Source organism: Cyanistes caeruleus, chromosome 7 (assembly GCF_971803275.1).
Source record: "Cyanistes caeruleus chromosome 7, bCyaCae1.hap1.1, whole genome shotgun sequence".
NCBI classification, from domain to species: Eukaryota; Metazoa; Chordata; class Aves; order Passeriformes; family Paridae; genus Cyanistes; species Cyanistes caeruleus.
Genome location: NC_141707.1, coordinates 23,231,654 through 23,252,563, shown reverse-complemented (window position 1 = coordinate 23,252,563; position 20,910 = coordinate 23,231,654). Strand labels below are relative to the sequence as shown.

At 38.7% G+C, this 20,910-nt stretch overlaps 1 protein-coding gene across 10 annotated transcripts in view; it reads left to right on the top strand.

Annotated features, from left to right (window-relative positions):
* CSRNP3 (cysteine and serine rich nuclear protein 3) overlaps positions 1 to 20,910 on the top strand; it is a 99,861-nt gene that overhangs the window by 62,654 nt on the left and 16,297 nt on the right. For 9 of the 10 annotated variants that reach the window (XM_086898110.1, XM_086898109.1, XM_023931088.2 and 6 more), the window contains 2 exons: positions 9,370 to 9,540; positions 20,621 to 20,880. In XM_086898110.1, coding sequence (XP_086754236.1) covers positions 9,370 to 9,540; positions 20,621 to 20,880 — 431 coding nt within the window. Of the gene's footprint in view, positions 1 to 5,431; positions 5,564 to 9,369; positions 9,541 to 20,620; positions 20,881 to 20,910 lie in introns of those variants that run through there. The other variant, XM_023931091.2, reaches the window with a different exon arrangement.

The following is a 20,910-nucleotide window of genomic DNA, read 5'->3' as shown; positions in this document are numbered from 1 at the left end:
GGTTACAAATACGAAATTACTATTGGAAATCTTGCCTGTAATTGAATATATGCTTTTAAAATCCTTTTTGAGGTTTTCAGTTATTGAAATTACAGAGAAGACTGCTGATTTGCAGAAAAACGTTTAAGTTTATTGATGCACATATTTTGTCTGCCTTCATAAAAAAACTCATTCTATGATACCATTGTCACTAAATCTAGAACTTTGAAATCTTAGTGTCACTGATCTTTTTGACTCATTTCTTAAGGAAATTAGGTTTATGCAGTTATGCTTTCTCGGTGCCTGTCGTATTGTTCAATATGTCTATCATATTTTCCTAATTAGTTCTTTAACCTGTTAGCTGATATCAGCTGAGCTTGAAGCAGAAGCAGTCAATCTTCTTCAAGTATTGTGCAAATGGATGGTGAGAGATTGCTAGTTCACAGCAGTGAAAAATTTGCACTGTGACTAAGACCCTGATTATCAAACTAACCACACAGAGGAAAGTTTAAACACCATGACCCTGGGGAAGAGTATCAGTGAAGCGGCCCTCATACTGTGCCTTGGGTAATCCATCCAGAAGAGACAAATCCATAAATAATCAAGTTCCATTGTTTCTTTTTTTTTGTAAACTTGAAATTAAATTCTCCTAATTTTTAGCTGATAGCTGAGTAGCTTATTTTTACCTTGTTCTCTTCTTAGAAGAGAAGGTGAATTGTTGATTCTTACATATATGTCAGTGGCAGAAAACTTCACAGCTGTGTTGTACGAATTCACTGTTTCCTGCATTCAGTAATTTGCTGTGTATGTTATGTGGGGTTTTTTGCTGAATTTCTCTCATCAGTGTTTAATTGTGAAATATTATTATCTCTAAAAATCTCCATGTTTTTAAAAAATAAATGTATTGTTTTTCAGAGTTGAATAGATACACCATGTATGATGCAAAGTCAAAAAGCAAATCCTAGAAACAAATAGCAATTTTACATCTGTTATTTCTGTGTAATTTTTTTGTAGGCCTGAATGCCTTCTTAGGACTGTCTTGGGTGTGCATGAAAAATGCAGACTGTAGCATTATATTTTGGTTGTGCATTGTCCTTGATCTAGATAGAAAGCTTGAATTATTACAGCCATAAAGCTATTTTTGAAGATAGTAATTTCAAAACATCACAGCCTTCCAGTAGATATTAATAATTTATATTTTCCAGTAAAAATAGTTTTATTGACTTTATTCTCTTGGGAGAAAGATGCACTTAAACATATTTTACTAATTTTGGCTTTACTTGAGGCCAAGCCTTGTATGAAGTCATGATTTTACCGTCATGCTATGGAGCTACATTCTTTTTGTTGGTGGCAATTACGTGTTGGCTCCTGCTGACCAAAATTATTTTTGATTTTAGGGTCCTGTTTTATTCTTCATCTGATAGTTCTGCTGACAAAAATAATACATTTTCTGGTATTTTCTTGGCTTCTACCATTTTCTTTCAGCTTTATAGTACAAAATAGCAACAGAGTTTTGGGCTACCAGCGAAGCCAGTCTGCAGCTTTACATGACTACTAATAACTGTGCCAAATATTTATTTGGTGTCTTAAAAATGTGCACAGCACTGTGATTTTATTAGAGAATTGGGTTAATTATGTTCTTTCTAATGTCAACATTTATTAAAAAGATAAAAACAAGCTGTTATGGGAGATTTTTACGCTTTTGGTGTTTAAAAAAAAAAGTAAAGGAAAAAATAAAAAGCTCATCAGCCAACAATCTTTTGATTGGTTGCTTTAAAGCCACGACAGTTGCTTATAATTCGTTGGATGCAAAGAACCAAGATCATACCATGAATTTTAAATGTCTTGTTACTGAAGTCAAAAGAATATAATCTGACTGTTGAAGTATTGGGGCTCCACACTGTTTTTCATGTGTTCCCTCACTGAACCTGGAGACTCCTGGAGCACCCAGATCCATCAGTGCTTACATAGGAATAGAAGGTGTTCCTGTAGCTGTGCCATTTTTGAGTGGATGTGACAAGGCAAAGGCATGAGGGTGGACAAAATCATCTGCCAAGCTGGAATTTGAACGCTGAACTGAGAAAAGTTGAAACAGTGTCCATTAGGGAACGTGCTGAGCATGTCTATTGTATAACGCTGCAGCAGTACTGAAACGCAAATGGCTGCTGGCTGTGCACAGGCAGGTCTTTTAATATCACAGGATTTGGTGCATAATAAGCTAAGACCCTTTTTCATGCCACCTCTGTGGTGAATTCTTATTACCAATATTTGTTAAAGCATAGTAAACATGTACCTTTAATGTATATATATAATTAAATTTTACCGGTGTATGACAAAAGAACACCTATGTTAGAAGGGCAACAAAATTTGCAGTTAAGAATAATTACTAAATAGCATAATTTTTCCATCGTATGACCTGCTACCATCTATTTATTTTGATATCAAACACGTGTATTTATACTTCTGAGATGCCTGTTGAATCTAAAGATGTATTTCAGAAGTGTGCTGCAAATGCTCTGTGTTAGGGCAGTATTCTGCTCCACAGATGAGTTCTGCTCAGAAGCTGTGTATATTAGCAGTGCTGATCTGCTTTTGCTGATTGTGCTGCACGTTCAAAGTGAGCTGAGCTGTATGTTCACATACATAGCACAGGTGAATACCACTGAATGGTAACTTTGAGGACACCTGTATTTTTTTGTGTCTGCCTTGTATACCTTCTCATTTATAACTGGCCTCCAGGGATCATGACAGAGCATGGCTTTGCTATTTCATTTATATTTGTTTTAAATAGTGAAGGAAATTTGAAACTCAGTGTTTTTGTCTGAGTCCCAGTTCTGTAGGAAAGGAATCTTTTCATAACCATTTGCTTCAAGACCTTCTCATGTTTTTGTCTTTTTTCAGTTTTTCCTCTTTAATTGTGGTATTACTCAGTCTGTATTACCATTTTCAAGAACCGACTAATTTAGGCAATTTTTCATGTTTTTAGGTACATCTTTGACATTTCTCAAAATGTCTCTACTAAGAATTTCAAGTCTTTTTAGTAATGTTCTTTGGAGTGAGAATGCTTTTCAACCACTGCAGTTGCAAAATTTTTTAACGCAGATAAAACAGTTTATCTCTTTTTAATTTTAAAAATTTTTTGCCAAGTTTAGACATGTGAACATACATATGTAACTTGTAATGAAGATGAGAGAAAATAGGTAAAAAGAGAGAGAGAGTGTGAGCAAGCTTTTCATGTTCCCTCTCCAGAAGAGCCCATTTAGAGGTCAGAATAGCCAGCATAATTGATTCCTGCCAGAGGCAGTATGAATTTATATCTTTACCCTTGACTTGACTTTTAGCCTATATTTGTTTAGCCATTTAAATTGTTGTAGCCATTTATTTCGACCATGCCCTTGGCAGTCTTATTGTTGACACTTTCACTATACTTCCTCTGCATTTGAAGTCATAATGACTGGAAATATTTTTGAAAGAAAGCATGTAGGCTACAACTAAATACTGTGTAACTCTAATCCCAAGAGTTAAAATGTTCTCAATTAAAGCAAGCATTGTGTAGTACAAGGTGTATCTCCTCACAGGGAATGCACCTGACTTCAATATCTGACTAGATACTGAAATTGTAATTTTGATGTTGTGTTATCTGGGATGTGCAAATGTGATACTTTAAAGATGTAATTAAGACTGTTTAGAGAGAAGATTTGATTTTAAGGTGTCCAGAAGATAAATTAAAGGAATTTAGTTGCCTTTTATTGAAGAGGGGAGGAGGGGGGAATTTATGTTCATAAAAATAATTTTGAAAATTAATAAGCCAAACTGTCATTCCCCCAGAGATTGTATTATTTATTACATCTGCTTTGTGTATCAAACATTTCCTTCTGGAGTGTTTTAGAATAGAGCAGAATCCCATTGCATTTGAAGACAAGGCAGAATTACAGGGCCAGCAAAAACAGTGATGTTACTGATGCAGAGGTGCAAAGTGTATGGAGGAGTGTGTATTTTCTAGCAGTGTTGAGATGGCTGTAAAATTCCCTGTCCTTCCAATGGCTCTTTGTGCAGAAATCTTTTTTCTCTTGTGCTGAAGTTTGGCTGTGGCCATTGAGGTCTTCTGCTTCTGAGTAAGGTTTCAGGATTAGTCTCTAAGTCACATTCCTTTAATGAGGTAAGAAGCAAGGCAGTGTGAGGTTAGATGCTGGAGAGAGAAGTGTTTTGATCCCCAGTGTCCATGTGGTTACCCTTCAGCAGGGAACCATAGCTCGTGCTTTGGAGCTCCCTGTGCTGCACAGTCACAATCCAGTGCCTGCTCCTGAAGGGAGGTACTCAGACTTTCAAGAGCAGAGCATAGGTCACTCTTCCTCTCAAAACATCTTTCTTGTAAAGATCTGCTGCTCAATGGGTCTCTTGTGAATTTCCACAGCAGAATACCTAAGAAACCCACACTGGTGCAGATTCATAGTCCAGAGAGAGTGGGCACAGGTAGCAGCCAAGTGCTGTACTGTATTTACTAGCCTTTGGGTATATAAACAATTTCTCATGGGTCAGCCTTTCTGTCCCTTTTCCTTCCCAAGATGCTTTGCACTCATAAGAGATTTTCTTTTAGTTCTTGGACACCTTACTTGGAAGAACACAAAGTTTCAGGCTCCCAGGGAGACCTCAACAGGAACTTATTCAGACATCTCAAATCTCTGTAACTTTGGGTATGTGCAGAAGTGCCTTTATGCTAGGGGAACTTGAAAGTGAGTCCCTGGAAAAGCTCACATGCCTTTGAAGAAGACAATTTGGTAACAGATTGGCAGAGCCTTCTAGGAGAGGGGTTTTGCTATGAGGGATGACCAATGACAAGGATGTTGGAGTAATTTCAGCTTCTAGTTACTCCAGTGAAAGCAGCTGTTGCTCAGTCACCAGGCAGTAATCAGCCCTTTGTATGTCTCTGTGCCCTTGCAGGGGGAAGACTTGGCTGTGAGGTGCCAAAGCGTACCTGTTGAGATGGCACATCACTCCCTCTGTTGCTGTTTTCTAGCCCTAGGAAATAACAGCACCAGTTCCCAGAGCAGACACGTGTTGGCTGTATTAGCAGCCAGCACTCCCTCTACATTATTCTCACAAACTACAACTTCTGATGGGAATCTGCATCTTGTTCTGGGGATCATTAATTCAGAATTGGGAAGAATCTGAATAGTAAACAAGTGCTCAAGTGTTTTCAGACCTTCACAGTTTCTTGCTCATTTTCTCTTCCTTGTTCTTGCTGATGAATGCTTTAGTTCCCACATTGAAAGTGGAGTAGTGTCAGCAAGAGGCTGTGTGGCTCTGGGGAGCTCCCCAGAGGCAGGCTCTTGAGGGTTGCACAGCTGTGAGATTGAGAGTGTAGGCAGGAACATGCCAACATTCCAGCAACTGCAGCCATTGCTTTGGGACGTGGAACTTCATGTGCAGTTCCGTTTGTGTTTCCGTCGCCGTTCCCTCCCTGCATACCCCCCAGATACAAAGGCATTTCCTAGTTCTTTACAGGATCAGCAGATGCACTCTGCCTCCCATGTAATGTAATCACCACTGAAATGGAAATACCACTGGAATGCAGCAACAGGATGTCAGTGACTTCTTTTTAGCAGTCTCCACTTTGTGGGGGGGTACCTGTGTAGTTCTGTCTAGTACAGCATGCTGATGCCTTTTTGCTACTTACTGTCCAAAATATTGTAGACTGAAACTACAGTGATTTTGAAGGGGTGTGGCTATAGTTTCAGATGTGTTTTGTTGTGTTTTTTTCCTTCACACAGAAAACTAATAAGAAACTCAGGAGACCAAGTCAAGTGAATTTCTTAGAGGCTAGGCACTGTCATATAGCAACATTTCAGTCTCATGCTTAGGGGAAATTGGTTGCAAGGATGAGGAAGCAGAGCTGTGTATCTGTAGTGGTTCGGGCTGGATTTTGCATCCCATTGCTGTCCATTGAAGCATTAAATAGTGACTGCTGCTGGAGACAGGATATTAAACTTGGTCCAATCGCATGTGTGCTTTTTAGAGCTTTTGATTCTTAAGAAGTGAATGAACTCCCTTACTATAAAACTTCTGTTATAATCCTTGTAATTTAATAATATCATAAAAATGTTGTATAATGTACATGAAATTTCTAGTTTTGACTTACAAAGGCAAGTTTAAACCTGCTCATAAGTCCCTCCTGCTGTGCTTAGGAGCTGTCTGGCAAGGTAAAATGCTTTGTCAGCGAAGCAAAACAAGTAATTAGAACTAAATTTCTGTTTCACTGTGAAGAAACCACTGTGTTCTTGCCACCTCAACACGTCAATCTCACATAGACAGGCTTCAGTGTTTGAGAATTATGATTTTGAATTTGTCTTAAAGATTTTGTAAACTGGTGAGTCCTACTCGCTTTTTCTTATTACTTTCTCTCTTTTTTAAATTTTTTTTTTTTGATAGTTCTCATTCTCATATACCCACCTTTATCTTGTTATGACTTCATACCCTGCTGAAAAGTTTCAGTTCTCTTCACACTGTCGCTGTTTTTTTCCAGGAAAGAAACTGGTGTTGGCGCTTGAAGGGAACTATAGAATACATAGGAGACATTGTAACTACTTAGTATGAGGCCGAGTGTGAGCAAAGATAACAGAGAACCTGCCGGAGTGCTGTGCTTGTACAGGATCAGCACACAGCGGCTACATCCCTGAGACTGCCCCTGTACTTAATTGAAAAAATAAGAAAGACACGGGATAGGGACAACATTCTCTGCCTTCTGCTGCCAAGTGGCAGGATACAACTCTTGTCCACAATGGCTAAGCTGTCAGACCTCTGCCAAAACCCAGGTGCCCTCATCCAGCCTCCCTGCTGGGAATGGTCCTGGCACCTGTTCCATCCTGCATTATCCAGGAGAGCGCAAAGTGGTCTGAGCCAAAACCCTGAAATGTGCTAATTGTTAAACGTTTTGGCCAGTACTGGAATCTCTGCCTTTAACCTTGTCTTCTTTAGTAGCCAATTAGCCCAGCTTATGCAAGCTTCTTCCTGGATATTAAATGGGTTTTAAATGCAGAGCCATAGAAATGTTGGTTGGAAGGGAGTCCTGGAGGGTATGTAGTTCAGCTTCCAGGAAGGAGCAGAATGTGGCTGCCCCAGATTTAAGATAATCCTAAAGGTAGCTGTAGAGATTTTAATAGTTCTGTTTCATGAGCAATGTAAATTAATTTTTTATTTTTCCTCCTTTCAGTGGGGTTTGGCAGAACCCTTTGTCATGTCTGTAGTGCTGGGTTGTGTGTCCCTGACAAGAACAGTGTGTCATCAGTCCCAGACAAACGTTTTGCCTGGATTAGTGTTAGGAGCTTTGCAGTGCTGCAGGCAGTATGGTGGCAGCTGTACATCCTCTGGGCAGGCTCCAGCTGTTTTTGATCTCTCCTCAGTTAGTTAATTACATGCAATATTTCCACCTCAGCTGCTTCATGGGTTAGGAGGGGTACTCCCCAATTTAGTGCTCCTACAGAAACTCCAGGATGCCTCACTCACTCCCACAATCTCCCTCTCCCCTGCAGTGGGCTGGAGAGGAGAATGGGAGGCACAAAAGGTGAAGATCATGGGTTGAGATAAGAACAGTTTAGTGGAAATGGCAGTGAGATAAGAAAAGGAACAATAAGGGCAACAATATTCATGACAGAGAGTACAAGAAAAGAAATGTTATTGCTCACTGTGGAAACCCACAGTAGACAACACCACTCCCTCTGGCTTGGAATTGGAGACATAAGGGAACTTCTATTCCCCAGAAAAGACTCCCTTCCCCCTGCCCCCAGTAAAGATGGGAGGTGGTACAGAATAACCTTGTGTCCTGGCCATGCCCCCTCTGGGCTACTGCAAAAATCAACCTTGTCCTGGCTGGAACCAGGACATACTGCTAAATTTCTGCTTGAATACTTAGCTTTATCATATTCTACTCAACATCAGGAATATATTAGGCATTCCATTTCTTAATTTTGGTATCACAGAATTTAGATTGGAAAATATCTCTAAGATCATTGTGTCCAACCATTAACCTGACAAGTCCCCCTCTAAACCATATACCAAGTGCCACATCTACGTGTCCTTTAAATACTTCCAGGAATGGTGACTCTGAGGTGACTTTCCTGGGCAGCCCATTCCCATGCTTGACCACCCTTTCATTGAAGAAATCTTTCCCAATATCCAATCTAAACCTCGTCTGGCATAGCTTGAGGCCATTTCCTCTTGTCCTGTCACTTGCTACCTGGAAGAAGAGGCCAGCCCTCACCTGGCTAAAAAGTCCTTTCAGGGAGTTTTAGAGAGTGATGAGGTCCTCCCCAGTCTTCTTTTCTCCAGAGTCTCCTATGAGTCACTTTCTGGACCTTCACCAGCTTCATTGCCCTTCTTTGGACTTGTTCCCGATTTACTGTCGTCTGCAAACTGGTTGAAGGGATAGACACTTGATCCCCTTGTCCTGATCACCGATAAAGGTATTTAAGCAGGACTGGACTCAGCTGAGCCCTGGGAAATAACACTAGTGACCAGCCACCAGCTAGATTTAATTCCATTCCCCACCACTCTCTGGGCCATCCACCCAGCCAGTTTTTACTCCCATCCAAGATGTAAGCAGTCAGTTTCTCCACGAGGATGCTTTGAGAAACATTGTCAAAGGCTTTAATAAAGTCCAGGTAGACAACATCCACAGCCTTCGCCTCAACCACTAGGCAGGTCACGTTGTCATAGGAGATCAGCTTAATCAAGGGCGACCTGCCTTTCATAAATTCATGGTGGCTGGGAGAGGAGAACATTTGGGAGGCAGTTGGTATCTTTAACTGGTGTGGGTAACTTCTGAAATCCAGGTGTTTATTGACCACAAATTCATATATAGTCTTTGTGCCTTCACTGTCTTTTATCTGTCTTTAACACTGGCATTATCAGATGGAATTCTTAAAGGGTGATGTGAACACTGGTTACATCGCATATATTTACCATGGGGAACTGTAGTGTTCAGGATGACCTCTTAATTTCATTTGTGATTGTGAACATTCCTTCCTCCTGTGGCAGCCAAGGGAGAGACCAAGTCAGTAATTTTTTAATTTGTTTGAAATTTCACAACATAACCTCCAAGAAGATAGGAATGCTGTTGACATCATGGGAAAATACTCCCTGAAAGCAATCTATTACAGATTATTCTAGTGGAAAAATCATCTCCATACATGTCAAGTTAGAAGAGGATTTAAGATTTTTTTTTCTTCTCTATGGCTTCACTCTCCTAATTAGTCATGTGTCATATTAAATGATTATTCAAGACTAGACGTGGCAATTTACTGCTATTTTGAAATAAAAATTACTTTGGAGTTTATGATTGCATATTCTGCAGCTGGATGTTTCAGTGTCTCATTGCCTCTGTTCCTGTTACAGGTACATGTGACAGCATTGCAGCAATGAGTGGAATTTTAAAGAGGAAGTTTGAAGAAGTTGATGGCTCCTCACCTTGTTCCTCTGTGAGGGAATCAGATGATGATATTTCTAGCAGTGAAAGTGCTGACAGTGGTGATAGTGTAAATCCATCCACTTCTAATCATTTTACCCGTAAGTATCAACTCTGTGTATCCAAAAAATTATTCCTGTTTTTCAAAATAAAATAATATTTGTGGTTAGATAAGCATGATGATTTTTAATTGAGCAGCAGATAACAGCCTCTCCATGATTTTCAGTTTGTGATTTGCTCAAAAAATTAGTACTAAAAATACTCTTACATTTTTTTGACTTCTTGTCTGACTGTTGTAGAAGTTTGTAGTCTTTTGGAAGCTCCTACCTATTTGCTATTTGAATTATGTAGCTGTTTGTAGTTAATATTAAGAATTGTGTTCAAAATATTTCAAACAGGTACTCTAGGGAAAGTGCTTTAGCTTAGCATGTTTATTTTCCTTAGCTAAATGTATTGCAGCTGCCAACGCTCTGTAATACAATATTGGTGGGAGTTCTTCTCTAAAATCAATATAACTTTTATTTTATTTGGAAGTGATGAATGTTGTGTATGGTACACGTTATTTCAATAGTTTCTATTTTTCAGATACCAGAGGATATCTCTCTCTACTTCACAATGGTTTTGTGTAAAAATAAGAATTTGGTCTTAAGTTATCAAAGCTACATTTGTAGCATATATTTCTGGGAATTATGAATTTACAGTTTATGTTTGCAGTTTATGATACTTGTTTTAGGTGGTTGTATTATTTACTAACAGTGAATGGCATCCTCTAAAAAGTTGCTTCCTTCAACTCTGTTGCATTTAGATCTCCTCTGTGGAGTTATTCCTTATAACTGTGAGCCAAGGAGTAGGTGAGGCTCCTCACTGCTGCCCATACAGAATGTGGTCCATGTAATTGAGTGGTTTGGATGTGCCTGGAAATCATGTTTGTAGCATGTGATATGAAAGTTCTTACAACTGACTTACCTAGCAGATGCTGCTGGTCCGTTTGTGCGGGTGTTTGGATGTGAGGGTCTCAATCCTCTTTGCTGTGGTAGGGAACGTTCCTGCGCACAGGAGGGACAGGCATGACTTTTGAAATGGGTTTACATGGAACACTCTCGAGGTGCTGTATGATATTTAAGATGCAGTTCTAGTCTGGGACCTATTTCATTGAAACACCACAAGGGAGTAAGTGACTCAGTAAACCTCTTCGGTAGTATTTAGAAATCTTGGTGACGATATCTGCATGCTGCTACTTTTAACATTTACATATGTTGAAGAAGTTAGGTGATTATTCATTATAGACTGAAAACAGGCTTTCTACATCAAACAGTCATTCCCACCCACACAGAAGACCACAGTTTTAGTGTGAATACATGCACAGGTGATACAGTGAAAGGGAATGGTTCATGGAAGTTGTAGTACATGCATTTAACAATAAACTTTAATTGTAGCTGACATAATAAATAATTTAGTTTAAAGGAACTTACCTTTCTTTCAGAGAAACTACAGTATTTCAGTGTTATGGTTAATGATTTATCTAACCAAGATATTTGTGGCCAGAGTAATAAATGTTTATCTGTGGGTGCACTCACACACATACAGAAATTGTACATATTACATTTTTTAAAAAATACATCTGTATATATCCATAGGTGATACAGAAATAGACAGTGCAAGTAGTTAGTGTGTACATTGATAGTATTTTTTAAAAAGTATTGTCTTTAATATTGATGCCTAAATTCCAGCCCAAATCAAATTCAGAACCCCTGTATTACTTAAGAGCTATTAAGTGATACTTACCTGAAAATTGCATGCACATGTAATGTATGCTAAAAAAACTGTTAACAGTGTACATTGGAAGGTATTCTGTTCATGCTTTCATCATCATTCATCTTCCATAATAAAAGACAAGAGACAAGAGCTTTTCCAAATTGAATATTTGAATCTCAGTATAAGGTGAGTTCTGTGAGACTTTTTCAGTGAGCAGACTGAAAAGAGCCAGTGCAGAAAAAAGGCTGGTGAGATTCCTTGCCTCTGTTGATATGCCTGAATACCTCCTTGATGGAGGTTATCTTCCTAAGCTATTTTCTGACATGTTATACCATTTTCTGTTCTATTTAGTGAGACACTGTCAGATCCTGTGTACTGTCTTTTTTCTGGTATGTTTTCATATAGGTGAGTACGAAGTTCACTACAAACTCTCTTTTACTGACTGGAAAAGAGGGAGAGAGTTGTGTGACCTGTAGTCAACATCAAGATCTATATATTAATTCTTAAACTGAGAATTTAAAAAAACTCAAAAAACTAACATGGTCCTCTGAGCCTTCTTTTTTCCTTCTAATTGACCTGACAAAGAGATTATTCTAAATTGCCTGTAACTACAACCACTTCATCACTTTAGCAAGCAGGCAGTTGGTATATAAATGCATGTAGCACATCTGATGAATCCCTTTATTTACACAACTATTTAAACTATATGTATTGGGTCAGATAAACAGGAGCCTAGCAAGAATTCTGCTCCATTAGTCTTAGTTTAACCTGCCAGCTAAATGAGGCACACAGACACTGTGGATCATTCAGGTGGGGGAGAACTACCAGAAGATAACTTTGTTCTTAGCAATTAACCCTGTAGTATGATGGCAGAAAACACATGACTGAGATGGCCCTAAGTGCTTTTGCTTGTGACTGTTAAAGGATAGGTACAGAGTTTCTTTAACAATATATCCATTTAAACAAATAAAGACGGCAACAAGAAGAAATTAATAAATCCCTAGCCTAAGTTGCAGGCATCTGAATCAGTAAATAAAAATTACAGTCTAATTACAGTTGAATAGACAACTTTTACCATTAGCATTTTCTTGATTAGATGTGTGTATTTTTACAGATGTGCATATTTTTAAATCTCTTAGCAAATGGTGATGTAGTACCTTCATTATGGTTGGCGGATATAATCCCTGTTGTATATTTTACTTACCTTTCTTGGTCTATTGAAGCAATTTCAGTTTGATTCAGCAGGTCATTAGTCATTGCAGATTTACTTTAATGGATGCCAGAGCATATTACTAGCTAGTCTACATGTCTGTCCCATTTCACAGCCCTGCCTTCATATCAGAAAGGAGGATGTTCATCTTCAAGTAGCAGTCCAAGCGTGCATGTACAGTATTAGTCAGGACTTAGGCATACACAGAGCCCAGGGCTGGAGCACTCACAATGCCTTTTGAGGTCCTTCCAATTGCCCTGCTCAGTTCTGGCACCCCACTGCTGTGTTTCATCTGCTCCACAGCAAGCTGAAAAACCTGGAATTGCTATTGAGGATGGCAGTACAACACCCTGACCATTCCCATATTGTGTGCACTGGGGAACACTGAGTTCCACATTCCAGCTCAGCCGTGGGGGGATATGTACTCTTCCAGGGAAGGGTGGTGAAGCTCATGAAGGGTCTGGAACATAAATCCTATGAGAATTGGCTGAGAGAGCTGTGGGTGTTCAGTGGAGTAAAGGAAGCTCAGGGGAGACCTTATTGCTCTACACTCCATGAAAGGTTGTGGCAAGTTGTGGGGTCAGGATTTTCTCAAAAGACAAGTGGAAGTGGCCTCAAAGTGTGCCAGGAGATGTTTAGGTTGGATATTAGGAAAAATTGCTTTGCTGAAAGCATAGTTAAGCATTGCAGCAAGCTCCCCAGGGAAGTCGTGAAGTTGCCATACCTAGAAATATTCAGAAAACAAGTAAACATGGCCCTTCATGATATAGTTTGAAGGGCATGGTGGTATTCAGTCAAAAATTGTATTTGATGATCTTGGAGGTATTTTCCAACATTAATAATTCGATGATTCTGTGATTCTCCCTGCTTTGGTGAGGTACCTGCTTCTAAATGTTTGGTGGGGTTTTTTTTGATACATAATGATAACTCAGATTTAACTTACAGAATCGTGTACAATTGAAAGACCTTTGGGAACCTTGTGAAGTCCTGTCTTTCGCACTTTGGTGCTGGTAATAACTCCCCATAGCACATTAATCACAGATGTACCCCTTAAGAAACATAAGGAGCTGCTGCTTTCCTCTGCCATTTCAACTTCAGTGTCCTGTAGCTGAAACTTTACTTCTGTTCCTTGACTGCGGTCACATGAGATGGCCAGCAGCAGCATCTTATCTGATGAGGTGATTATCACCAACAGGAGGTGGTGCCATTACACAGTCTGGCTGCTATCCTCTATCAGTTATCTCTCTGTTGCCATTAACAGAATTGCTGTCATGAGCAAGGTTATCCTGCGGCCATTATCATAGGTCCCGTCATTCTGCTAATTAGGGTACTGTAGTTAGAGTACTTTTGGATGTACTTAGGTTCATTAGGAATGGGGCAGGTCACTGAGGGCTCTGAGGAAACCCTTTGGTCTCTTAGTGCTCTTGCCATCTTTTGATTTTGCAGTTAAAAATAATGAGGAATTTGAAAACACAAATGCATCCCTGTTGCAGTTCCTTCAATATGCCCCGTAAAGCACTGTTTGAATTTTGTAGAGTTGCTAGTTTACTGAGATTCCCTCATCTCTGTGGCCATGCATAATGTGAAAGAAGATAGGAAATCCTTAGGAAGGTGTAGCTTCTCCTGAATTACATTTATAGAGGATAACGTTTTTTTGGGTGTAAGATCAATAGCACAAGACACTATTGGAGTTTTGAACATAAGCTGCATGTTTAATATATGGTTAATGGTAGAAATCTAAATGAGTTAGAAGTGGTGGTGCTGGTTTGCTATGGGACAACACTTGCATGTAACTAAATGCAGGCATTCCTTTTAAATGGCATCTTGCAGTTATTTATGTTGCCAGCAACCAGGCTTGGAATTTCCTTGTTAATGCAGAATGTGTTCTTACTGCGATTTGTTGACTCATGTTATGAAATGCTAGCAGGTTGAGAGGTTCTTGTATTTGATTTTAAAATAAGTTGGCTCATCTGAGCATTAAAAAGCAAGAAATGCAAATAAATTCAGCGAAATGTAGTGCAGTGTCTTTGCTCAAACTCACACAGAATGACAGATCAGGGTGTACCATGACAGCATCTTTTCATCTGGAATAAGGAATACCGTGGTGAGAATTGTTAAAAATTGAAGAGAGGTTATAAGGCAGGCTCCCACTAGTTTTTAGAATGATTTGTGCAACTAATTATGTTTCTATATTTTTAAATAAGTCCTCTGTTATAAATTAGTACATTTTGCAGACAATACAATCAGAGGCACAGTTTTTGCCTTACATGATGTTTTTGTTCACTTAGGAAAGAGCAAACAAAATTGTTTTGTCAGAAGATATTCATGATACATACATAAAATACGTTTGTAAATGCAGAGTGTCAGTCAGCTGGATGGGTAGCTGTGTTTGTATGAAATGGCCTTTCAACAGAAGTCACACATAGGATGGGACAAAGGACTGCCTGTAGTATCATAGGAGAGCTCAGGGAATGCAGCTGTTGTGCATGGATGTTCCTACAGGGATCCCTGGTAGGACTTTCCTCCTCACCAAGCTGGGGCCAAAGTCAGGAATAATCATCTGTGGAACAGCAGCTGGCATTTAGAAGAGATGGTGAGGCACAGAGTGCTTAACCATCTCTACTCCTTCCCACAGGCTGATGATATTTGCAGAATGGAGAAACTGGAACTAATATGATGAATGTGACAGGAAAGCACTCTGGAGGTAGAGGGGGCTAAGGAAGTAAACTTGAAAGCTTTCACTGAAATTTTAGTGGTCAAGTTACAGTTTCTAGTATGCATCCTAACAATTAAACATTTCTATGAGATTTCAGACAAAACTCTTGACAGTGAGGTAAAATGCTTAAATTACAAATTAAGTCCTGTCTATTCATATCAGTTTTGTCTGTGAGCTAATAATTTTCAAAAGCCTTTTCAAATGTGAATTAAATCTGGCATGAGGCAAGCATTCCCATCCAGCTCCTCCTGTGAGGTGAATTTAGCATTGGCTTACCCTAAAGGAAGGTACTAGAACGATAGAGCAGTGAAGTGCTCTAGGTAGGTGGTGGTGTTCCACAGCATTGTCCCTCTTCTCTCAAATTTTCACTAATTTGCAACTGAATATGCAGTTCCCTTCAAGACTTACAGATGCAAAATTCTTCTAGAAAATACCTCCCTTGTCTTCAATGCCAGATGTTTCTTTTGGAGGGTGTATTTTATGTCACAGGATTTCCTCTTAATGTAGATTTCCAGCATGTAGGAAAAGTGTTTTATCATTCAGGGTTGGAAACTTGTAAATTGAGTGTATGGAGATGCTTAGAAAATACCTTTTGGAAGGAGAGGTAAGAGGTAGAAGCAATTTCTGGATACAGTCTTTTCCTAGATTTTGTTTTCTGTGAGGGTTTGGAAGCAGGCTGGCTTTTATAAGCAGTGTTCTGACCTGGATTACCAGGAGGGATTAGGCTTTGCTGTTATGTGGTGTTTGACTTGATGAAACACTGCATGGAAGGTCATGGAGCAGGTGGAGAATGGTGCTAATCCTTCTTGCCACAATGGTTTATATGACACCGAGTATGTAAAAAAGCAGACCAATGGGTAGTAGAGTGTAAGAAATGCAGCATTTCCACTGGTCTAAGATAGAGCTTTAATCCAAAAGGTTGCTTCACACATGTTTTTTCCAGCCTCTTGAAATTTTCACGTGCCTAAGATATTTCTGCGCTGGTGACAATGAATTGCTTTGCCCTCACTGATGCAGGAGTGTGAGTAATCTGCTGGGGAGCCATATGGTTCACATTTATTTTAATGTGTCTTTGACATCAGGAGAATAGCTGAGACAGCAGAAGAAAGTGCTTATGTCTTGGAGTTCAGCCAGAACTGAGATCATTTAAGTTTTGTAATCAAAGAACTACTGCTTTTCTGGTAAAAAATGATAGAAAAACATGATGAGCTTAAAATGTCATTCCTATCAGGATTGTATAAAATTAGGAAGCAGATTTTGCATTTGATGGATGAATACAGCTTCAGCGGGTGCTTTTCTTAAGTGGAGGTTTGGATTCCGTTTCAGCCACTAAACCTGCAGAAGGAAGTGCTTTGTCTTCCACAGGTTTCACTCTGCTGCAGTTCCACTGTCCAGCTTGGAAAATGAGGATGTTGAAGGGCAAATGGACAGTGCTGCTGCATAGTGCCTTGGATGTATGAGAGCAAGTCAGGAAAATTTTTCAGTCTGCCAGCATATTACTGCTCTTGCTTACCTATTGCATCAGTTATAATTTATTCTTATACAAATGAAACTTGAAATGACTAGTATGATAAAACCTGAATTTTTCAAATTTTCAGTAAATTTTGCTGTGTGTATATTCATACTTTCTAATAGATCAGAACATAGTATTTTGTGTGTTCTTCTGCTCTATCTTGAGTTAAGCAGTGTCCTTAGCAGTGATTCCAGCAGATTTAACATACTGTGCAAGGTACAGTGCATGCAAAATAACGAATGTCCCTGAGTCTTGATAAGGTGGTAGTTCTGTTATGCTTGGCTTGAAGCAAAGGGTTTGAATCAGTTATAGAGAACTTTGTCCCTGACATTGGAAAATGTTCAACATTTCCATTCAATATCTAATAATATTTTTGAGCTCACATCAAGGCAGCCCTCTGCTCAGATTTTTAGGAAGTGTAATAGAGCAAGAACACAGTGCTTTGCAGTGCTGACTGTGCTTCTTCCCATATCCTTGGTAGCTGAGGTGGTCACAGTTCTCACGTCTCCTCGACAGTCTCCACAGCTATTCTAATCTGTGCTTTTGAGTAATCAAATACAACCCTGTAAGCTCCTGCAACTCCTGCCAGATCTGTTTTTGTAAGCAACATTGACATAAATGTGAATATATTCTAACTGTTCCTGACAGTAGCATTCAGATGATCATGGGGTTCTTCACAGGGCCTTAACTCTGCCCTCTAATGAGCTCTACCAAAAGATAGGGTGTGTTCCAGAAAAAGTAATCCCATGTATTCTGAGGGCTCTGAATGTTTACATGCATGTTTAATTACAGATTGTCATATAATGGCATATGTCATAAAATGGAATTTGCAACAAATACATTGTCAGCTCTCACATTGTCTTCATACAATCTAGTGCTGAATTTATGGTGATGGTGACAGTGCAGTTACCGTATGTCAACATTTTCATGAAATTCAGCTTAATTCTATTTTGTCGCAGTTTTAATCACTGGTATATCAAAAAAAACCCTCCACAAACACTCAACACTGATGGAATGGCATTGACAGTACAATTACTGAAAATGATAAGAACTGTAAAAAATTGAAGACATGCATTTGTGGGTTCTTTAAGACAGCTGATGACATCTGCAGTCTCAACTGTGAGACTGCTGACCGAACTTCTAGGCATAAATGTATGGCAGTGCGTGAAATTCATGTTCTAAATTTTGATGCACACACATGGACAAAAATGCACGTAGTCTGAAAGCTCATGCATGGTATCTAGTTTTTATCAGAGATTACATCCTTTTTTTTCATCTGCGAGTAACTAGATCACAGACTCTTCTGCTTAGCTTCATTTAGCTATTAATGATACTGGGTAGTGTGTAAATAAAACTTGAGAGTAATTTATTTATGTTTAGCTATTAGTGTGAAAATAGTATCTCTACCATAAAGAGATTGACAGACTTGAAAAAACAGAAGTGCTTTTATTGCTGTATTTGTCATTCCTGCTATTAAAGTAGCCCTGTCAGGAGTTCCACAGCTAAGATCTAAACCAGATTACTGTCACCACAGACCTTGTTTTGTAGATACTCAGGTTTACAGATGAGGATTCAAAGGTTTGTGTGATTCTCTAACCTGTGAGATTTACAGGTGCAATTACCTTCAATTTCTTCATGAAACGTATGTGTGTATATATATATATATATATATTTTTTTTTTTTCAAGAGCAACTTTCCCTTTCCTTGGGTATTTTACAATCGTTTTATTTCTCATTTCATTTGTGACTGTTCATTTATATGGCAAAAAAGCTGCCTGCCTTTCTGTAGCTGTCAGTATTTATTCTGAAATAGAGGTGTAACCCAGTTGAGATACAAATAACATTGATACTATATCAGAAATTGGATACAACCCAGTATCGTTAAGATACCTCCTTCAGCAGAAAAAGTGGTTTTTTTAATATGCACTTTCTTATGTATTAGAGCATATTGGCAGTGCAGGTTCTGATTTAGAGTATTTGCTTTTATGTTACATTGAAAGAGAATGTCTCAGTATGAAAATTACCCCATCTTACAAATGCTAAAACATTTGTTTTATTAAAGGTCGTTTTGTTTTGGAACTGTGGTATATATGAAAAAGAACAGCACATTAAAACTATATTTAATATCATGCAAAATTGAAGCATATCCCTATCAACTAGTCTGCTAATGAAATACCCTCTTCCCTCACTAAAGGTTTCCTATAAACATTTTTTACAAGCTCTGTTTATATAAGGTTTGCTTCAACTTGGATATAAGTTAAACATTCCTAATGTAACAGAATTTGTCTTTTGATTTCCCTCTGTACATCCTACACCTTTTTTGTAACACACTTCACTGGGAGCATGTGAGTAACAGGACCTGATCTTATTAATCTGTTTTATATTTATAATGCAGCATACCTGAAAGAGGTCTGAAGTGCCTTTTATATAGCAAACCATACTTTTAGCAGGTTATTAGTATTTAGGAATCCTGTTGCAATGTTTCAGTGAACCACAAAGAGTTCTGTGGTAATATCTGTAGGATACACAGTAATTTGGATAAAGGGCTTTATTTTCTAAAATACTTGTTTTTCACACAGTTTGGGAGATGATGCTGGGGGTTTTGACAGTTTTACATCATGTAGAAGTTTGTGGATTTATGTTTGTGGCAATTAACATTTCACAACATAACAGTAATAGAGACTGAACTATGTTTTACCTGTGACAATGAACCAGACATGTTACAAAACCAGACCTGAAGGTCAAGTGTGTCCCATCTCTAGAAATGGTGGAATTCTAGATAATCAGTGTACATCTTGTTGCTCTTACTGCTTTTATAGAACGATTCAAAGCCATTCAAGAGTGGTCAGGCACCATTTATATCATATTACTGCCTGAATTCTGGCAGTGAGGTCTCTCATTCATACCTGCATATACCTGCAGTTGTTGCCTATGAAAATTGCAAAGCAATGACTTAGAAGCTGCGTTCTAAACTTGTTGCTATTTTGCAACAAATCAAATTAATTGGACTGCTCATTTTAAAAATCAAGGAGTGTTCCTTACCTTTCTCTAAGGTTTGTGTGTCCTTTTTTGTTTCCTCTAAAGGCATGCAGCTAATTATCAGTGAGAAACAATAGATCAGTATCATGGGGAAGAGTTGCTAAGTGTCTGTAGAACCAAAAGAAGAATATTTAATAGTTAAAATTTGGCATTTGTTTTTAAACAAGTTTCATATGTTACTGCATATGTTTATTTAAAAACCTGAGCACAGGTATGAGTGGAATCAGAAAAGAGTTAGAAAATATGAGATTTAAATTTTTGTCAAAATTCTACATGTTAGACTATACACACATATTCAGTGGATGGCAGCAGAAAGAAGGATAAAGGTAAAGAAAAACAAAGTGTGTGTGACTGCTAGTCAGAATTATTTCTATACCATTCAGTAGTGATGATGTTGGTATGAATTTTTGAGACAGTATGAAACTGTATGAAATACAACCATACTGCTTTTACAGTTTTTCTAACATCAATTTATAAAAAATTAGATGATAGGAAAAACTAATCTTTTCTGTCAGTGTGACTCAGTGCTGTAGCAATGTGGATCTCTGCTGCCTTGTGCCACTTTGTTGGCAGGGTTTAGAAGAGGTGTAAGTCAGTGGATCATCATCTGTGTGGTGACAATGAAAGAGGTTTCTTTTGCTGGGATTTGGTTGCTTCCTCAGTAAAAGGATAAAAGATTTTTATGATCTGACAGGAAAGAACATTCCTCACCATGTATTTCTGTTCTGAAGGACACAGTAGTGTCCATCACTGTAACAGTTTGTAGTGGCTTCTAAGTGGGTAAGTTGCATATGTGGTAAATATTTCTAATATTTCTCCTCCTTATTCTCACCTTGGAATGTGGTGTCTGTCTAGTCAGGTATTCTGACTTGTGCAGTTCCCTTTACCTTAACACATCTGCTGCCTGACTGCAAGTTACCATTCACACTGAAATCTGCTTCTGTTCCAGCATCTTCAATCCTGAAGAGAGAGAAACGGAAGAGAACAAAAAATGTCCATTTTAACTGTGTTACTGTGTATTACTTCACGAGAAGGCAAGGCTTCACCAGTGTTCCCAGCCAAGGAGGAAGCACACTGGGAATGTCCACTCGCCACAACAGTGTGCGCCAGTATACACTGGGGGAGTTTGCCATGGAGCAGGAGAGGCTTCATCGAGAGATGTTGAGAGAGCATCTAAGGGAGGAAAAACTCAATTCTCTAAAGTTAAAGGTAAAACTTGTCTAAGACTTTGATCTCTGT